The sequence below is a fragment of the Prunus avium genome, chromosome 2, assembly GCF_965620075.1.
Source record: "Prunus avium chromosome 2, drPruAviu1.hap1.1, whole genome shotgun sequence".
Classification (NCBI taxonomy): domain Eukaryota; kingdom Viridiplantae; phylum Streptophyta; class Magnoliopsida; order Rosales; family Rosaceae; genus Prunus; species Prunus avium.
In genome coordinates, this window is record NC_142285.1 from 29,422,742 (window position 1) to 29,444,347 (window position 21,606).

The 21,606-nt window shown below is 39.4% G+C and overlaps 3 protein-coding genes and 1 long non-coding RNA gene across 4 annotated transcripts; 2 read left to right on the plus strand and 2 right to left on the minus strand.

The window, feature by feature from the left end:
- Positions 1-235: 235 nt before the first annotated feature.
- EIF4G (eukaryotic translation initiation factor 4G) lies at positions 236-8,752 on the plus strand. The gene is made up of 10 exons (XM_021967072.2): positions 236-416; positions 562-780; positions 995-1,134; positions 1,273-1,422; positions 1,523-1,596; positions 1,711-1,767; positions 2,116-3,510; positions 3,639-6,748; positions 7,911-8,105; positions 8,202-8,752. The coding sequence occupies exons 2-10, from the start codon at positions 617-619 to the stop codon at positions 8,530-8,532; spliced, it is 5,616 nt and encodes a 1,871-aa protein (XP_021822764.2). The 5' UTR covers positions 236-416; positions 562-616; the 3' UTR covers positions 8,533-8,752.
- A 701-nt stretch (positions 8,753-9,453) lies between these two features.
- Positions 9,454-11,124, plus strand: LOC148296803 (uncharacterized). The gene is made up of 2 exons (XR_015833735.1): positions 9,454-9,859; positions 10,818-11,124. It is a non-coding gene; the product is annotated as an uncharacterized LOC148296803 (long non-coding RNA).
- Positions 10,207-17,187, minus strand: LOC110764161 (metacaspase-1-like). The gene is made up of 5 exons (XM_021967076.2): positions 16,542-17,187; positions 11,401-11,731; positions 11,127-11,247; positions 10,782-11,030; positions 10,207-10,517 (listed from the first exon to the last, which is right to left on the minus strand). Exons 1-5 carry the CDS (start codon positions 16,945-16,947, stop codon positions 10,458-10,460), a joined length of 1,167 nt encoding a protein of 388 aa, XP_021822768.1. The 5' UTR covers positions 16,948-17,187; the 3' UTR covers positions 10,207-10,457.
- On the minus strand, positions 14,010-15,158 carry LOC148296804 (uncharacterized). Its single transcript, XM_088248737.1, has one exon. It carries the CDS (start codon positions 15,156-15,158, stop codon positions 14,010-14,012), a length of 1,149 nt encoding a protein of 382 aa, XP_088104863.1.
- Positions 17,188-21,606: the final 4,419 nt, after the last annotated feature.

Here is a 21,606-nt window from a genome sequence, read left to right on the forward strand (position 1 = left end):
GATACCTAATGGGAAAGAAAAGAATAGGAAAGAAAAGAATGGTAAAATTGAGTAGTAAAGAAATATTTTGAAAAAGGAGAAATTGAACGGTAACTAAAAAGAAGTAAATAATAATAAAATAATTAAATTACGAAAAGAGGGGTAAAAAGAACAAGACCCATTCGATTTTGTGATTTCTGATCTCCTAAAAAACCTACCTTTTGACCACCTGACGGGTCAGTTTGTTACCACAATCACCCACGCTTTCTCTCTCCTCCTCCCCCTTCTCTCTTACCAAAACACCAAAACACCCCATTTTTTGCTTCTCTCTCTCTCTCTCTCTCTTTCTCTTTCTCTGTTTTAAGTTTTCATCACTCTCTGCGCTTTCTCATGGTGTCCCAATAAAACCCTAATCTTTACTCTTACTCTCTCCGCAGGTACACTAATCAAACCCTAACCACTCCTATATTCAAATGGGTTATTATGTAAACACGATAAATATCTATGTGTTTGTATATTTCTGGCCTTTTAGGGTTTGTTTGATTTGATTTGGGTTTTGTGGATCTGCGTGGTGTGTTGCAGAGAACAAAAAGGACTGAAATTTGAACGAGAAATTGGGAATTAAGGATAGGAATATATGTCCTTCAATCAATCAAGGTCGGATAAGAACGAGACGCAGTATCGGAAAACAGGGCGATCCGCAAGCTCTAATCAGCAGCACAGGGGATACTCACCCGCGTACCCTAAGGGCACCGCCGCCGGCGCCGGTGGGCCCGCCCCTTCCATCTCCTCCAACCGCAGGTGCTTATAGGTGTATTATATGGAGTTATATATATGTATATGTGTAGGGTTTGTTTGTTTCTGATCAGTTTCAGTTTACTTTTAATAATCTTTGCAAATTGAATTGCTTTGGACTGTGATTCTTAATTTGGGTTTGTTTTATTTTTTTCTGTGTTTTTTTAATAATGAGCTTGTTGGAAATTAGGGTTTGCTAATTTTTATTTTAAATATCCAGTTATAAGAAGAATAATAACAATGCACAAGGAGGGCAATCCAGGGGAAGTGTAACCACTGTAAATCCTCTGGATTCTGGTATTGCTTCTACACAACGTGGTGGTGTACAGAATGGAGCTCATGTACAGCCCCAATTGCACGGTACAGAATTCAAAGTTCCAATTTTCTTTCAGTCCAGAAATTTATGTGATAATTCAAAGTTCTCTTTTACAATATGTTTTCCTCATTTGGCTTGATTTTGATTTCCTGCAACTTTTTCTTCCGATTATTTTAATGTAGGAGGCTCTGATGCACTGGTTGCAACCGCAGCTCCCAGGACTACTGATGCATCAGCCCCTCAGAGAAGCACACGAACTGTTCCAAAGGCTCCAACTTCTCAATCTGCCTCCGTGACTTCCGACACAAGAACGCCCACTACACCAGCTAAGAGTAAGCTGACACTATGGACCATGGATTTTCTTGTTCTTGATTTTGGGGATGTTGGCATATTTTCAGAGTCACATAATAATGTTATGTTCTGTTGGTTTAGTCCCAGGAGATGCTTCCCAGGGATTTGCCTTTCAGTTTGGGTCTATAAGTCCTGGTTTCATGAATGGGATGCAGGTATTGTTATATGCTTGTGAACTTTTGATGAAAATTCTCTTGTTTCCTATATAACTAAGTGCTGGACGACTTTATACTATGTTTTTAAAAGTTGAAAGGTTGTGTTCCTTGTAGATTCCTGCTCGAACTAGCTCAGCACCCCCAAATTTGGATGAGCAGAAACGTGATCAGGTTAGCATGTTTTCCTTATCTCTCCTCTGGCTGTGTACTTGTAAATAAATAGTCCGATGAATTTTACTATGATATTTTTTGACCGAATCCAGCCAGCAGTTGGTTTCTTCCTATAATTCCCTTCTCTTTGCAAATAAGATGATTTTTTTTTTCTTAGTTAAATCATTTTGTTATAGATTGTCTGATTGTCTGATTGCCTTTGTATTTAGATTCAATATTCCCCCCATGACATTTAATTTCTATGAGTAATTGGGTCACATTGGGTAGAGTTGATATTTTATCGCTGATAATACTTTGTAATTTTTGTTATTAATTTGTGAAATGATTATACTATGTTTGAACATGCAGGCGCGCCATGATTCGTATAGACCCGTGCCTTCAGTGCAAACTCCTAATATTCCTAAGCAGCAATTACCAAGGAAAGATCCAGCTTCCATGGATCAACCTAATGCTTCTGAGGCTCATCTGGTGCCCAAGGTTAAAAAGGATGTGCAAACCTCACATGCACCCCCTGCTAGTCAAACTCAGAAACCTTCTGCTCTACCAATGGCTGGGATATCCATGCCAATGCCATTTCATCAGCAACAGGTTTCCGTGCAATTTGGTGGCCCTAACCAGCAGATTCAGTCTCAGGGTATGAGTGCCAATTCAGTTCAAATTCCAATGCCTATGCCATTACCAATTGGTAGCAATCAAGTACAGCAGCCGGTGTTTGTTCCAGGTCTGCAACCCCATCCAATGCAGCACCAGGGAATTATGCACCAGGGCCCTTTTACCCCCCAAATGGGTCCTCAGGTGCCTCAGTTAGGCAGCATGGGGATCAGCTTAGCGCCACAATACCCCCAACAACAGGGTGGGAAGTTTGGTGGCCCTCGTAAAACTTCTGTCAAGATTACACATCCAGATACACATGAAGAGTTGAGGCTTGATAAACGAACAGATTCATATTCAGATGGTGGGCCATCTGCCCCCAGGACTCACCCTAATGTTCCTCCTCAATCCCAGCCTATACAATCATTTGCCCCTTCCCATCCTAGCAGCTATTATGCCAATTCTTATTCTGGTTCCCTATTTTTTCCAACTTCAAATTCTCATCCTTTAACGAGCAGTCATATGCCACCTAGTTCACAGGCACCAAGATTTAGCTATCCAGTGAGCCAGGGTCCCCAAAATGTACCCTTCATTAATCCGCCAGCTCATAATGCCCTGCCTGTTAATAAGGCTGGGCCCCCTATGCACAATGTTGTGGATCCACCCAACCTGGAACATGCACGTGATATACATAATGTACCTGCCGCTGTTCCATCAGCAACTATTCCCGTCGTAGTTAAAGCAGCTGTTGGAACTGTTGGAGAGAAGGTTGTGGACCCAGTACCAAACAGCTCCACTGCTGTTGAAAAAGGTGAACTTCCCAAGCCTTCGAAATCATCTGGAGAAATTAGCCAATCTCATCCTCAGAGGTACTCTGAGCTTTCAACTGATGGCTTATTGCACAGTGACCAATCAATCCTCAAATCATTGCCAGTGACAGCAAAAGCATCTGCAGGTAATCCTGCTGCTGTATTAATTGAAAGCCAGGTATCAAATCCTTTGTCCTCTGCTTCAGCTGCTCCAACTGAGGAGTCTGTACCAGTTGTGATCACCACCGAGCCCAGAAGGAAGGAAACGCTTAGCCGTTCAAACTCAATTAAAGATCAGCTGAAGAAGCCAGGCAAGAAAGGAAATAATCAAGCACAGCATCAGGTACTTATTTTCTGTGCTTTCATATAACCTTCCTTTTTCTTCTCTTCTCTATTTTGAAGGAAAAAAAATCTGAGTTTCATCTGTTGCTTATAATTTTTGTTGGCATGAATGTACACCCTTGATCACAGGTTGTTGGGCAGTCTATCTCTACATCAAGCACTCCCTCTCAGGCTTCAGAACATGGTATATCTTCTAGTAGTGATGTTTCTGGAACTGTAGAAGCTAATACGACTCTTGCTCCAGTAAGTGGTGATTCTGTGTCTGAATCAGTGAAGGAATTACTCTCGGATATTAGTGCTGCTACAGCTGATGGTTCTGAATCAAAGGTTGAAGCAATTGGGGAAGGCATTATCCCCATCTCTTCTGAAATATCTGGTGCTGGGGTTGTTGGCAGTTCTTCAGATTCTATTCATCATAGTCAACTAGACAATTCTTTACCGCTAGTTAAACAGGGAAAACATGACTTGGGGGGAGCAGAAAAACAGCCCGAACAAAGTTTGTCTGAAAATTACAGACAGGATACTAATAGTCGTGGTATTTCTGCAGAACCTATCTCCATAAAACCTCTGGAACCTGTTAAAGAAGCTGCAGAGAATTCTAAAGGCAGTGCTGTCGCAACCTCAGAAACTGCACAAGGAGGGCAGGCCCAACATGAGAGTTGCCATGCGGATTTTGACGGAAAGGATGCCTCTTCAAGCAGAAGTGATACCATGGGTAGTAAAGAAGTTGCTGTTTCAAAGTGCAGCAAATTAGACCAGCAGTATGCTCCTGTTCAAACTACAGAAGTTTCAGGTATAACTACGACAAATGAAGGGATAAATGTGGAGAATACTGGTGGTGGTGGGGGAAGTATTGAGAATATTGATAGTGGTGGGGATCCACTTACAGTGTCAGGCTCCAAGGACAAACCCCTTCCTGAACTGAGTAGACAGAAGAGTAATACTTCAAAAGGGAAGAAGAAAAGAAGAGAAATTCTATCCAAGGCAGATGCTGCTGGTGTGACCTCTGATCTTTATGGGGCATATAAGAACCCTGAAGAAAAGAAAGGTATTGCCTCTCCTGAAAGCACTGAAAGCACTACTGGCATAGTTTCAAAGCAGGTAGCTACTGATGCTCCTCAGCAAGATGCTGTTGGGAGAGAAGAAGATGCACCGAGTAAAGCTGAGCCAGATGATTGGGAAGACGCTGCTGACATCTCCACCCCAAAGCTGGAAGCCTCAGATAATGGAGAACAGGTCCGGGGAGGAGGGGTGCATTTTGAGAAAGATGGACATGGGCATGGGGCAAAGAAGTATTCCAGAGATTTTCTTTTGAAGTTTTCTGTGCAATTTACTGAGCTTCCAGAAGGTTTTGAAATAATGTCTGATGTAGCAGAGATTTTGAATGCCAATATCAATACTTCTCCTATTGATTATGATTCACTCCCTAGTCCAGGAAGAATTATTGACAGGCAAGGAGGGTCGACAAGACTTGATCGTCGTGGGAGTGGACTGATTGATGATGATAGATGGAATAAGGGCGGTGCTGCCAATTTCCGAGCTGGCCAAGGAGTAAATTTTGGTGTTTTGAGGAATCCACGCCCATCGACACCAGTTCAGCAGCATGTTAGAGGGATCCTTCCTGGGCCTACTCAGTCTGTTGGTCCTCAGGGAGGGATGCAAAGAAATAATTCTGATGCTGACAGGTGGCAGAGAGCTTCGAATTTTCAACCAAAGGGTTTGATGCCTTATCCTCATACTCCATTACAGGTGATGCACAAAGCTGAGAGGAAGTATGAAGTGGGTAAAGTGAGTGATGAAGAGCAGGCGAAGCAAAGGCAGTTAAAGGCTATATTAAACAAGCTAACTCCACAAAATTTTGAAAAACTATTTGAGCAAGTAAAAGCTGTTAATATCGATAATGCGACAACACTAACTGGTGTCATCTCACAGATATTTGACAAGGCTCTTATGGAGCCTACTTTTTGTGAGATGTATGCTAACTTCTGTTTTTATCTTGCGGGAGAGTTACCTGATTTCAGTGAAGACAATGAAAAGATAACTTTTAAGAGATTGCTTTTGAACAAGTGCCAGGAGGAATTTGAGAGAGGAGAAAGAGAGCAAGAGGAAGCCAATAAGGCTGATGAGGAAGGTGAGGTGAAACAGTCTGAAGAGGAAAGAGAAGAGAAAAGAATTAAAGCGCGAAGACGAATGTTGGGTAACATTAGATTAATTGGGGAGCTATACAAGAAAAAAATGTTGACAGAGAGGATTATGCACGAATGCATTAAGAAGTTGTTAGGTCAGCAACAGACTCCAGATGAGGAAGATATTGAAGCTTTGTGCAAACTAATGAGCACAATTGGGGAGATGATTGATCATCCCAAAGCCAAGGAGCACATGGATGCATATTTTGAGAGGATGAAAAGCTTATCGAATAACATGAAATTATCTTCTAGAGTTAGGTTCATGTTGAAGGATTCAATTGACTTGAGAAAGAATAAATGGCAGCAGAGGAGGAAAGTTGAGGGTCCGAAAAAGATTGAGGAACTGCACAGAGATGCTGCACAAGAACGACAGGCACAGGCTAGTAGGCTAGGCCGTGGTCCAGGAATGAACCCATCAGCTAGAAGGACTCCTATGGACTTTAGTCCAAGAGGATCAACTATGTTATCTTCACCAAATCCCCAGATGGGTGGTTTCCGTGGGATGCCTGCTCAGGTCCGTGGTTATGGCAGTCAGGATGTCCGTGCAGATGAAAGACATTCTTATGAGGGTAGGACCTTGTCAGTTCCCTTGACTCAAAGACCCATCGGTGATGATTCTATTACTTTGGGTCCCCAGGGTGGTCTTGCTAGAGGAATGTCCATCAGAGGACCACCATCAATGTCAGCTGCTCCTCAGGCTGAAATATCTCCCAGTGTCGGAGACTCCAGGAGGATGACAGCTGGTTTGAATGGTTTCAGTTCTCTTTCAGAGCGGCCAACTTACAACCCAAGGGAGGAACACATGCCAAGATATTTGCCAGATAGATTTGCAGGTCCAGCTGCTTATGATCAGTCAAATGCACCAGAGCGTAATGTAAATTTTGGTGGTAGGGACCCAAGGAATTCGGATCGTAGTTTCGATAGATCTCGTCCAGCTTCACCAGCCACGCGTGCACATGCTCCAGCCTTAACACAAAATGTTCCTCAAGAAAAGGTGTTGACTGAAGACCGTCTCAGAGATATGTCCTTGGCAGCAATTAAAGAATTTTACAGGTATGTCTTTATCTCATGCATATGCTTATACTGTTCTGATGTATTTGTGTTATTTTCTTAGGTTGATATTTCTCAGATGCGATAGTTTTTAAGGTGCTTGCTCAAAATCTGTGTATACGTTGGACTTCACCACACAGGTTTATATGCTGGTGAAGAGAATCATAATGCTAATGTTTCTCAAATTTCTGGGATGGCATTCTGTCTTCTCTCCCTCTCTCTCTTTCTCTCTCTCTGTATATAGTTTCAGAGAAATTGGACTTCACCTCACTATTATCGGAGTGCAATTGTGACTCATTTAAAACCAGCACAAGTGTGAAATTTATGGTTTTATTCATCGGTGCTGAGAAACTACTTTGCAAGGAGAGATTGTAGAACTATAGTATTAACCTGCTTCTTTGGTAACATCATTACTAAAATCTTGAATAATGTGATCACTAAGGATCTGTATTTAATTAGTTGTCTCCATTCTTGTTTCTGTTCCTCTTTCTCTTCACCATACTAAAACAATTCATTCTTGTCCTGATACTTGATACTAGAGTCAGACCCATCTATGGTGGCTGCTCACCAGTCTTTGACATTAAAGAAATTAATACAATATCGTTGATGTCCAAAGTCTACTCATCGGCTTGCTAAGAATTCATCTTAGACAATATTCTATGCTTTGGTCTGTGTATTGAAATTATTCACTATTGGGATAGCAGAATTTCTTTCTGTAAAAGCATGGATCCATTTAGGAGTAGTAGCTAGACAGTGGTTTTATTTTATTTACGAACCTAATCTGTAGTTTATATTGTTTATAGCTGTAATTGTAGCATGGTGGTTTGCGAAGACTCATTCCTTGTTTGTATTAACACCTGAAACCATTGAAGTAAACTGGAATTTAGTTAACACTACCGGTTTTATATTACAGTTAAAATAATGAAGCACATTAGATGAGTTGAGGTTCTTTTCAACAACAAAAAAAGGTTCTATGGTGACTTTCATTGAAATACATTGTTTATTATTCACCTCTCATATTATTAGATGGGTGCAATATATTTTTGTGCCTATTATGTGGGCACTTTTGAAATGTTTTGTAGAACTTGTGATATGTTATCTGTTAACTCTTGTTAAGATTTTCATAACCTCTTTCTTAATTTATTTATTTTTCTTCATATTTCAGTGCCCGAGATGAGAAAGAGGTTGCTTTATGCATCAAAGAGTTGAACTCACCAAGCTTCCATCCATCAATGATATCTCTTTGGGTCACAGACTCTTTTGAGAGGAAGGACACGGAAAGAGATCTCTTGGCAAAGCTTCTAGTGAACCTTACAAAGTCCCATGATGGCACTTTGAGTCAATCCCAGCTCATCAAAGGGTAGGAAAGTTTACTTTTTCATTTGGTTATCGAAATTGATGGCCTTCTGTATAGTGTGGGTTTTTCTTTTATTTAATTTCTTATTCATCTGCCCAGGTTTGAAACTGTTCTCTCCACCTTGGAGGATGCCGTGAATGATGCCCCTAAGGCACCGGAGTTTCTTGGCCTTATCTTTGCCAAAGTCATTCTAGAAAATGTTGTTTCCTTGAAACAGATTGGGCAAATAATATATGAAGGTGGAGAGGAGCCAGGGCATCTTCTGGAAGTTGGGCTTGCGGGCAATGTTCTTGGAAATATCCTGGAGATTATCAAATTAGAGAAAGGAGATAGTGTTTTCAATGAGATTCGTACGGCCTCCAACTTGCGGTTGGAGACTTTTCGGCCTCCAGATCCTCTCAAATCAAGGATACTAGAAAAGTTTATTTAGAGAGGTAGTGATGCTCATTGTAATCCTGCTAGAAAAATTCATGGCTAGTGCTTTTAGGGTTCTAAATGAATTTGCAAAAAAATATATATATATTTTTCTTGGTGGAGGCGGGGTGGGAATTTATGTATGGGGGTTATCATTCTCCATGGTTTAATGTTATTTCTTAAAAATATTTACTGCAGTTATGAAAGGTTCAATTGAGCATCAAATTTTATGGTCACTCTTGTGATTGCCCTTCTGTTTTTCTGGTTGGACTCATAACAAGCTAGTTATTTTTGTGAAAACTACTCTATCCATGTAGCTTGGCATTCGGCCCTGTAAAATTTCCTTGGAATTATAATTATGTATCCAATTTGTAAAACACAATGTTGGTTTTCAAAGACATGATTTGGATGTCTCATAAGGCTAGTTTTCCTATAAAAACTAGAAAGCATCATATTAGGTGGAATTGAAATAACAAATTGTTATGTAAATATTAGATTGAGTGGATTTGAAACTAACACATGAAGTAGTACATTGGAAATAATTATATGCAAAGAATCATTTGAAATTTGTTCGTGTGTTTTTTTTCATTTTCTTCTTATTTAAACCTTGACATGTATGGATTGACTGTCAAAACAAACAATTTAATTTTTGTATGTTCGGGGTACACTTGTACCATCCAATACATATAGGACATGTGGAAATATTCTCCAATACACATAGGACAAAAATAAAATATTTCCACATGTCCTATGTATATTGAATGGTACAGGTGTACCCAAAACATACAAAAAAGTTCTCCTAAATGAGCCCTAAAAGAAGCCGAAACGATTGGAGTACTTTTCTTTCTTGCTTAAAGTTTAAGCTTTGTATATATCTCAAAAGAAAGTTCAAGCTTTGTATGGAAAAAGTAGGTGAAGTGTAGCCAAATCTTACAGTAATGTGCTTATCATGCTCTACACGTCATAAAGTGGGCATGAACACTTTCTGAGAGGTACTTGAAATCCATTTTATCAAGACGTACAAAGCATATATATATATATATATATATATATGGGATGGTACAAAAAGCATTAAGATTTCTATGCTTTAGGGACGACCAATGCTCACTAAAAGATTTAAAGATTCTGTTCTTCTTCTGGCTATGGTGTTAAAATAACTTTTCTTCACTTGCCCACTAAGTTTCTTTTGGATTCAAAGCAAGAGCACTTGCAGCAGCAAAGAGGGCTTTGATGGTTTCTTTAGTGTTCGATTGCCTCAAGTACAGTCATGCTGTGGCTTTACTGGGAAGAAAATATGATGCCTAGTTCATGTTCTACACCTTTTGCGTATGCAATTCCATATGGTATGTTTAATTTGTTTATATTAGTGACATGACTGTAAAGTTTGTTGTTTGTATACATCATTTTTATGAGTCCTCCATTATCTCTTTTACTGTTAATTAAGTGCCTAATTCTTTCATTAAACAAGCAAAGAGAACTCCAAACTTTTATAAACAAAAATGACGAAAAAGGATTAATTTCAGAATTTCTATATGATAAATAAACAAATATATATTACTTATTATTAATAATAAAAATACACTCCGTTTTTTGTTTTCTGTAAAATTCTCCCCAAATGGCCATATAATCGTACTAGTTTTTTATTTTCCCCCATAATCTAACCCGATACAAAATCCTAAAACAATCAATATAAACGATAACACAAACAGAGTTTGTTTCGCTGTGGTTGTGCTCTGACATTCAAAGTGCTTGTCGGTGTACAAGAACTTTGCTCAACACTAAAATTTTAAGACCAGAAAAGTAAGATGTACACACTCGGTTCAAAAAAACAAACAAATGTTCCTATCTATTTATTACTCATCAAAGGAGTTGTATCATCAAGAATCTATAGCCTAAAATACCTTCTCTGAAAAATAATCTGTTAATCATATAGACAAAAAATCATAGGGAGAAAGGTTTTGTATACACATCGAATGGCTCGCAGGCAGTTAATTGCGGCTCCTGCAACAAAGCAAAACAGAATGGCACATCAGTCTCTAGAAATTCATTAAAACCAATGAGTTGGATGCTAATACACTAATGAGCTTGTCACAAGATCATTTGGTGCATGCTCATGCCTTTAAGTCAAGTGCAAATTGAACTTGTCTCTATGCTTTCCTATAGAAAGCTCAAGAGTGGAAATTTACCCCTATTTCCATATGTTGGTATTACTAGATCATCATTTAACTTCAAAAACTACTAAAAACATGTCGTGCAAGCTGATACCTGTCTTAACCCGCCAGTGTCACTGCCTCCTGTCAGAAGCATCCCAAGGAGAGATGTAACAGCACCACCACCACCACCACCAAGGAGAGATGTAACACCACTGCCACCAAGGCCACTACCACTACCTGTACTTCGAAGAGTAGAACGCATAGAATTGAGTATGCTTCCATATGTGCCCGCTTGTCCACGTTCAATTGCTTGGATGAAGCAGAAAGTCATGGCACCTGTTGACGTGATCTTTGATAGAGCCTGTTCCCAATAAAGCATGAGATCAGACATGCTCTACTTGAGATTTAAACTATAATTTTAATAAACTCTAGATCTCTTTTATCTTTTCAAACTTACAGATGTATCAGCAGAAGTTTGATCATCATCACAACCACTGAACGAAATGACTTCTCCTCCACTTGTACCTTTCCATACACCTGATCGAGGGCGATGATCCTCCCATACATATCGTCCGTTCCTAAATCAAGAAAGGAAATTTATCCGTAGTAAGAAATCCCTACTTTAGACGAGGAGTAATCAAGTAGGTAGACACAGAAAGGAAACTTATCCATAGTAAGATATCCCTACCTATTGCAGATTGTGAAAAAAATTTAATGGAAAGGAAACTAACCTGTCCATTCGACAAAGGAATGGCAAATCTAGTACGGTGCCGCTATGACAAGCATCTATTATTGCATGAAGCTTAACCCCATGAGGAATGGGCCTTACAATTGCTGCATTTATCTCATCATCAACAATCATACCCTGAGTTTCGAAGTCAAGGGGACAAAGGGTTTCATCATATCCATCAACTTCATCACCATTATAATTCCTCTGTCGTGAACCATGACCAGAGTAATGAAACAGGAGGGAGTCACCAGGTTGACAGCCTTGTACAAGCCAATGTAATGCCATTCTAATGTTGTATTTGTTTGGAATCTTGGATGGGTGAGTTTCTTCTTCTGCAGTTCAAAATATGGGTACAAATTATGAGTAGACATGTTATTAAACATAAGAAAAAGAAATATGTTCACCAAAGGGTTTGGAAAGTGAATTAGAGCATCAAGAAAAATTGAAAATTACTGTGTATTTGAGTGCTAATTATTCTATATTGAAAAGACAAGAACTTTCAAAAAGAAAAATGGAATCAAACTACTTCTTTGAAACTTTTAGTAGATCAGTTCCTACACAAACATTTTCTTTGTGTCACTTTGTCGGAAGAAAAAGGAGAGATTCTGATATTGGGGGGCAAAAGACTATTGAAGAAATATATATTATATAAATCATTATGTGTGTTTTATATATATACATACATATACATATACATATGAAGACACCTACAAAATGATACACCAGCAGAAATGTTCCTTTTTATCAACTACCGATGATGAGCAGAGTGAAGCCACAAGACAAAAAACTACTTAACGTGATTTTAGTGCTTTCAACTGTTAAATGACAACAATACAACAGCTGAAATTTTTTAATTCTGATAGAACCAAAAAAAAAAGATCCTGTAAATACTCAAGCCGTCTGCCCGCCTTCAGTTGGAATAAATGTTCCCCATGCACATATCTACCACTCGCCACAGGCCATCTCAAGTTTTCTTCTATTAGTTATTTTTCAGAAGTGCACTAAGCCAAATATCACACATAGCCATAGGCCACTCTACGTCCTAGATCAGCTCTGTGATATCCTACAAACAAGATCTACACGGTTCCTGTGAACTGTACAAGCTCAGCATGAGAGAGTCAAAAAAAGATCCAAAGTCCAGAATAGAATAAGTCCATTGATGATCTAACTATCAAATCATGCACAACAAATTGTACCTACAAGTTCCCATACAACATGCCTTTTGTCGGGCTAATTGTCAGTAACTGATTTGTTCAGCTAGACAGCACCTTAAGTTTATCGTTTTCCAGATAAGTAATTTCATATGATGTTCCTGAAAGAAGATCAAGAGTCATAGAATGATTACTAAAATCAAGGTGTCTTCTACAATTAGTTAGGTACATAATATACCATATATAATGCACGCATTGCAAATTCAACTCCTAGTTGTTAACTGAATTTTGGGGCGTTCTTTCTTCTTTATTGCCAACGATTATTCCCACAAGCACAAATTTCCCTTTAAATGCCCAAAAACCCTTCACTCATATCTTCACTTCTCTGCTAAGTTAAATGGCCAAACATCCTATTTGGAACTTCTAATTGATAGGATTCGCAGCTGCTTTTCTCATCCAAACCTTCTTCTCACAAACACTAGCCAAACATATCGTAAATGATCCAATTTCCTACTTGAAACTTGTACCTGCAATATTCAGCTGCATTTCTCATCCGAACTGATGCAGGAGCATCTACAAGGCTGTCCAAGACTGCTTGAGCCCACTAGCGAACTAGGCTAGGGTTCTAGTTAATTTGGGGATTTTAATTATTTTATTATCTTCTTATTTGTCCCGTTTGCTTTATGCCTTAAGTTATTGAAGTAGTCGTAGTAGGGCTAGGATTTATTTAAGTAGTCCTAGTAGAACTAGGATTAGTAAGTATCTTAATAGCTAAAAACTAGGATACTAAACAGACTATTAAGAGAGACTCTGTATACAGTTTTTATCAATATCATTCAAGAAAATCAGATTAAAGATCTATGCAGACACTGAAGAAAATTAGACCTCACATATTCTGTAACCAATAAAAGATCCAATTCAGTTATACGTACAATCAGGCAAAAAGGCTCTCAACCCTATATATTTCCTACCCATCATAGTATGGCCAAGGTTGGCTTTATATTTTCCTGATTCAGAAGACATGCGCTTCCTTTGCCATATTTGTGTCCAAAAATACTTTTCAGTAGAATTACTGAACACAATTACAAAACTTTAACCTTTGAGGAACATATGTCTTAACTCATCATTGGATTTTGGCTTTTCATCACCCTGTTCCTCAGTTTTTGGTTTATTTGCAATCTTTGCAAATGTGTTCCTACCCCTCAGCTGCACTTTGTCGCGTCCTCGAGTATGAGTAGACTGCAGTGCTTGATGTGCCCTAGATCCATTGGAGGTCTCAGCGGATTCTCTAGACTCAGATCCCCTGGCATGTTCTTTTTTCCCCTGCTTCAGATCTGACCGTGCAATGCTCAGCTTCTTTCCAAGGAGCCTTTGTTTATTTTTCGGTGAGGTGTGCATCATCTGAAAAATCCACAAATGCCATTCCCCTTGACTTTCCCAACATCCACCGAGATGTGCATCATCTGAACTTGTCATGCAGTATTCTAATAGCAACCACTCCCCCAACATCACCGAAGAATTGACGCAGATGTTCTTCATTTGCCTTAGAGGGAATATTTAATACAAATGCAGTGCACTGATGAGCATGTACTTTTGTTTTCTCTGAAACAGGCTCTTTCATCCGTTGCTCATTTTCTACATCCGGTTTGTCACCCTTGGCTTTGATCTTTTCCTCTGTATTTTGTTCAAAGGAGTTCAGAATCTCAGAATCCTTCCCATGTGCTTTCTTTATCTTTTGAGCTGCATTCTTTTGCCACTTTGCTGGATATTGTTCATCAGGTATCTCTGAAACTTGCTTTCTCTTGTCACAAGCATTATTCTTGAAAGAATCATCCCCCTCTCCTGTAAATTTGGTTTCTTGTTGTGACTTAAATAATTGTTGCTCTTCCAGACGAGGAGTGACCTTTTTTACAGCACGGTCAAAATCATCCAACGAACCAAACTCCCTCTCAAAGCTTAACCACAAGTGGCAGATGTCCTCTGAACCAATTCCGGGAAATCTTTTACTGTAGCATCTCCTATATGGAGACCGAGCTGCATTCACATGCCCCAATTCAGTTTCCATTGCTATATAACCTTGCCATGCTTCCAGCATTGAAACACGTATCTTAAGTAAACTTTCCCAAACTTCGCGAGCTGCCAGTAAGTCCTTAGGCAGATTTAGCTCCAGACAGGCCCAATAAGCATGCAACCATAACAAACCATCTGTGATCTTCAGGTATGCTGAAAAGTAATCTGAAGCATTCTGAAAGGTTTCCCTTATTAATGAATAATCCAAGACGTTCTCTCCTTCAACAGGGCATGAGAGTCTTCTTCTTAGGCCATCTACGCAGGTGAGGTATAAATTCAGGTACTCATCGAGGGTTAAAATGCATTGCAGGGACTTCTCAAACACAGGAGCAATCTCTTTCTCAGAAGCATGACCACGCTCCAACGAAAGCAAATAGCAGACCCAAAGTTCTCCAACACATGGGCAATTCTTTACAACCCTGGAATAAACGTTGGTTATAATACTTCCAACCTTCAATGTTTTATCCAAATAGTGAGTATATTCAAGCCAGAGATAACTGGATAAAGGAAAGTCAGTAATAGCACGTTCATACAACATATCCTGCCGAAGTAGTTAATGAAATTTTGAAGTCTTTCTGAGTCAGACATATCCTGCAGACAAATCTGTTCTTCAAGATGAAAGCAAGCATTATACAATTCCAACGCTTTTTGGTATACTGAGGCAAAATGGGATGAAATCCTATCCAGGTCACTGGAGCCAGCATCAAGAATGTTTCCTTGTTCCACCTCCCATGCCTTGTAATCCAAAACTGTTGACCTCATATCAACATGGGGGACTGACAGTGACAACTGACGGTGGAATAAATTACGAATGAGCTGAATTTGCTTTTCTCCTGCCTGATTGTCAGTCTCATAAAAAAATATAGCTTGTTCAAATTCCCTGTACGCTTCCCATAGTTTATTGCCTTCAGAAACATGCAAACCAGCTGCAGTAAGAGCCCGTTCAAATAGATTTCTTGCCTTAAAAATACCAGCAGACGAACATTCTCTTACTGAGGGATCATTTTGTTGAACAAAATGGACAGATACTCAAAGATCCTCACTCATAAAGCTTTTCAATAGCAGGAAAAGCATGAGACCCTGTGGACAGAGAAGCTTCGTCCTTAGCCCAATCCTGCCACATAGAAGGGGTTAACGGAAACAGCTCATTCATAGCTTCCATTGCTTGCCTCAGCTTTTCAATGTCAGCCATTTGCCTCGAAATCTTTATGTATTGGACATGACCATCGTAGTTGTCAGGATTGGTGGAGAGCTCGGCTTCTAGGGTTCGGAGCTGCAGGTTTTTCTGGGCTTGGTCCCTGTCCTTCGAGCCAGAATCAGAGTCGGAATCTGAGGAGCTAGGGTCTTGGTCAGGGAAGTCCAGCATGGGTTGTTCTCCATTGTTGTCTTCCTCAGAAGTACCGGTCTGTGGTTCAGGGTTTACGGTTTCTCCTTCCATCTATGATCTCGTTTGGTATTGTTTCTTTCTTTCTTCCACTAAGACCAAATTGTAAGCTTTTTACTTTTATGTCTTATGTTATATGAGCAGTCCTAGTAGGGGGAATTATCAAGTAGTCCTAGTAGAACTAAGATTTATTAGGTTTCTTGCGCTAGAACTCAATTATTTCCATTCACGGTTCGATTTTCCAGCCGCTGAAAAGCAGCTCGGCCCTACTGCCCTGCATCCCTAACCTTTTTCTCACAAACACTACCCCTAAAGCCTCAACCTTTATGGCCTAAAATATCCAAATCAAAAGTCTTTTTCAATTGGGCATCTTCAAAACATACGAAATCAAATCACACCACCAGAGACCAAATCAAATCACATTGCAAAATTTGCAGTCAATCAAAAAAGAACATATATTCACATGCACAAGAAGAACCCATATTCACAATTACCACACAGCTATGTTTATGTTATGCATATGCAAATCGAATATACCAGTGAGCATGACAATGGAATCTTCTGGAAAGTGGAACTTATTGATGAGGAGATACCGCATGCACTTGGCATCATTGATGCAACCCTTTAGCTCGTGTCTCGAGTATTTGTACGAGATCCCACAGATCACGGCCTTCTTTCGGCCGTGCGCGTTGGGGGGAGGGCCTGGCGGCGCGTGGGAGTAAGGGGAGGGAGGGGGAGGCGCTTGAGAGTATGGAGAGTGATGGGAAGGCGCGTGTGAGTATGAAGATGGAGGTGGAGGCGCGTGGGAGGAGGCAGGTGGTGGGAGGACGCGTGGGTCGGCGATTAGGGTGACAGCCTGGCAGAGGGCGCAGCGGATGGACTCGGCGCCGGGGGGCAGCTGGAGCGGAGTGTGGCAGTTGGAGCAGTTCACCAGCATATTCATGGTAGCGACCAAATTGGAATTTGGAGAGAAGGGTAGGAGTAGAATGGGAATGCAATTCAATTTATGGATTCTTGTGATTGTTCAGAGAGAGATGTAAACTGGGTTTTGGATTGGAAACTTGAAAACAGTGACTGCAAAATTGGATTATTAGAGAGAGAGAGAGAGAGCTGCTTGTAAGCTATGTACGTGCGAATTTTGACAATGGAAAACACAATAATTTTTTGCTTTTGTGAAGGGGTGTTTTAAAATTAAAATTAAAATTTTGATAATATTGACACGATAAACCCATTGAACCGTATTATTCGATGAAAGCAATCATTTTTTATTTCTTGTATCTACATTTCACGAGACGTGCACGACTTATAGGTCTGATGTAAAGAAAAAGAAAACAATAGACTAATGTTTAAGGTTATTTATGAGATAAAATTTGAAATGGCATGACTTGATTAAAAAACAAACAAGAAATCAAGGCTTAAATGTTAAAATAGTTTATGTGTTTTATAATATTGGCCAATTTAATTTCTATGTTTTTAAATTAGCCAATTTAGTACTTGTGTTTAGGATCGATAGGTAATGTGATTAAATCCATTAAATTTATGTTTAAAAAAAATATAAAAATTGTTTAAATATTAATAAAAATAGATATATTTGAATTCAATTTTAAAATAAATAATTAAATAAGATCTAAAATGTTGTTCTGGGCTTTTATCCCCTTTGTTACCCAAAAAAAAGAGAAAAAATCTAAAACTAAAAGAAATTAAAATCAAAGGATACAACCATCCAATCTAGCCGCCACCCCCGCCACCCCCACCACCCTTCTCTCTTCTCTCTTCTCTCTTTCTCCCACCAACAATCCACCCAGCTACTTTCCACAGCCAGACCCAAAGGCCCCTACTCCCCTAGCCACACCCACCTCTCTCTCTCTCTCTCTCTCTCTCTCTCTCTCTCTAAAACAACCCATATCTCCTGACCATGTCCCAGCAGGATCTTCCCCAACCCCACCATTCCCTGGCCATTTGTCCCATCCCTAGCCACGCCGCCCAAATCCTCTAGCCCACTCTAGTCGTCGTCCCACTCCCCCCCATCGCTGAGCAGCCTCTCCCTCCTCCCTGACTATGCCCATCCTGTTTTTTTCCTTCCTAATGTTATATATTTTTAAATTAATTCAATTTTTTAAATCAATTTCAAATAAATTTAGAGATTTTCTATTTAAACCCCGCACTTCTCTTTGTTCACCCCAATACTTAAATCATTAAGCTGTAAGTTTTATTATTGTGTAAAAAGACAAAAAAAGTCATCCAACTTAATACTTAACCCTAGTACATCTATTTACACACTCCACACACCCCACCACTCTTCAAATTAAGTTTTAGAAAAATACAAACTCATCTACATCCTATTGCTAGATTACTCCTCTTTAAAGACGTAAAATGTTGAGGAGCTTACTTCTTAAAAAATCTTTTAAATACTGGCACTATTCAAGAGTTTTTCTATTTACTCCTCAACGTTTTTCTATTCAAGAGTTTTCCTATTTAAACCTCACTGGCACAAAAGCTCTTTCACTTTTCCACATATATATAAGCGCTTTCTTATGAATACTCAAAATCCTATATTCGTATTTGCTAGTTCTAATGAACGTTGAGTTCAAAGGTTTACAACAATGAATGAAATAAAGAAACAATTGAACAAATGAAAGTAATGGATAAACAGTCGTCAAATAACATGGGCACAGTCACCAGCCTCGCATATCATAACAGCCGTGTCTGGGTTTAACAGGCTTGCCAACTCAGGTTGGACCTTCTTATACTCTTCCCTGACAAATGTTGCAGCTTCAGCTGCATGATCAGTATCTACCAGTGCAACACAGCCCCCTCTAAATAGAAAGTGTGATTCAAGAGGAAGGAGGAGGAAGCTCCTCAACGTAGAAGGATGATAGTGGGGTTTAAATAGAAAAACTCTTTTATTTATTTATTTTCCAACTTGGGGTGTATTTGCTAAAATATGAATATGGTTTTGAATATGTTAGGTTCTTTTTTTATTCTTCTCCATAATGAGGTATATATAATAGTTTACATGAGTGCTTTACAAGGAATTAGATCCAGTAAAGAATTAGGAAAGTATCTCCTAATTATACAATGATTTGACAACTATATAAAATAGGAAAGTAAATCACTTAATTAACCAAAGGAAATAAATATATAAAATAGGAAAGTAAATCCCCTAATTAATCAAGGAAATAAATCTCCTTGATTAATTAGGAGACTCACTTCAACACTCCTCCTCAAGTTGGTGCATATACTCACAAATGCCCAACTTGGTAAGTGAGTCAAGAAATTCGTAGCACCCAAGTCGATAATCCATGCAATTTAGGCAGAGTCTTTGGCGACCGGTCGTTTGCTTCGGGCGTCCGGTCGTTTGCTTCGGGCGACCGGTCGTTTTCTTCGGGAGACCGGTCGCTTGCTTCAGGCTACCGGTCGGTTTGAAACAGCTTCTCTGGCTACCAGTCGCTTTCCACTGGCGACCGGTAGTTTTGAAGCAGATTCTCCGTGTTCAAAGAACTAAGGGGGGGCGGGTCTCTTTTCACTGGCGACCGACCATTTGATTTAGGAACTTGATTTGAGGAATTTGATGTATGAATTGGATTTGGATTCGGATTCAGGTTGGAAGGTTGGGATTCAAATTCGAATTCGGATTCGGATTCGGATTCAGGTTGGAAGGTTGGGATTCGGATTCGGTTTCAGATTTGGATTTGGATTTGGATTCAGGTTGGAAGGTTGGGATTCGGATTCGGATTTGGATTTGGATACGATATCCATGGCAGCGGAAGGATTTAAAAATAAGAGAAAAAAAAGATGTGTTTAGGGTTTCGAGATAAGAGTATATGAGGATGTGGGTATGAAGATCTGAATCTGAATATGAAAATATGAGGAATTTGATACGAGGGATTCGATACGAGGAATTCGATACGAGGGATTCGATACGAGGGATTAGATATGATGGATTCGATACGAGGGATTCGGGTTTAGATCTGAATCTGAAACAAGGAATTTGATTTAGGATACGAGGATACGATACGAGGATATGAGGAATACAATACGAGGAATTTGAAGAACACAGAAACCCTGTGAATTCGGTTAAAGGACACAGAAACCCTGTGAACACGGCTAAAGGACACAGAAACCCTGTGAACACGGCTAAAGGACACAGAAACCCTATGAACACGGTTAAGGAACACAGAAACCCTGCGAACACGGCTAAAGGACACAGAAACCCTGTGAACACGGCTCAGGAACACAAAAACCCTGTGAACACGGCTCAGGAACACAGAAACCCTGCGAACACGGCTAAAGGACACAGAAACCCTGTGAACACGGCTCAGGAACACAGAAACCCTGTGAACACGGCTAAAGGACACAGAAACCTCTCTTCAATTCTCTTCTCCCCCTGAAGAGAAGGGTATGTCGGAGTCAAGAAAGAGGCAAAATCTCCATGAGAATAAGAAACATATCCTTTTTCACTCCCCCTCCCCCCCTTGAAGAGGAGGGGAGGAGAAATTTTGATATGAGAATTTAGAGACAACCGAAGATCGAAGGCTCTGATACCATGCTAAAATATGAATATGATTTTGAATATGTTAGGTTCTTTTTTTATTCTTCTCCATAATGAGGTATATATAATAGTTTACATGAGTGCTTTACAAGGAATTAGATCCAGTAAAGAATTAGGAAAGTATCTCCTAATTATACAATGATTTGACAACTATATAAAATAGGAAAGTAAATCACTTAATTAACCAAAGGAAATAAATCTATAAAATAGGAAAGTAAATCCCCTAATTAATCAAGGAAATAAATCTCCTTGATTAATTAGGAGACTCACTTCAACAGTATTTAAGGGTAGTTTGGGAAGATAGTGGGGTTTTCTTAGAAATTGTGAAAATTTAAATTAGAAGTTGGGGTGAACAAAGAGAAATGTGGGGTTTAAATAGAAAATCTCTAAATTTATAGGTTATCAACAAACAAACAAAAAACAAAAAAAGATCATTTATGTTTATTTAATGGTCATTTTAACGGAATGGACCACATTGGCTAAAGGTCCTAAACACAGTGCCCAAATTAAAAACACATGAATTAAATTAGCCAACGTGGTAAAACACATGCACTATTTTAGCATTTAAGCCAAAATCAAGAGTGTTGCTAAATGAACCCTAAACTTAACTGAGTACACCATATTACAAAAGTATTTATTGAATTATTGATTTACCCTAATATAAAATGACCAAAAATGATATATGGAATTGTGAAACAAATATAATTTTAATAAGTACACCCTACTAACCATATTCAACCCTAATCAAGAGATTGCTTGGTACTCATCCTTGTGATCCGCGAGTCAGAATGGCTTCTTGGGGTTCCCTCTTCTTTCTTGTGCTGCTGATTCCGCTTCTGATACGAAGTTCCTTATGCTCTAGCGCGGCTTGGAGCAGATGAAGCCTTCCTTCTTTCTTCTCGGAACTATTTCTCGGCAACTTGGATTGGACAACTTAAAAGGCAACCTTCAGTTCAGTGACACATCTACTCAACGTTGGACAACTTTTAGAAGGGTACTTTTGACTTGGCTGTTGTCAATGTCGACTAGTTTTGCATATTGATTGGACAG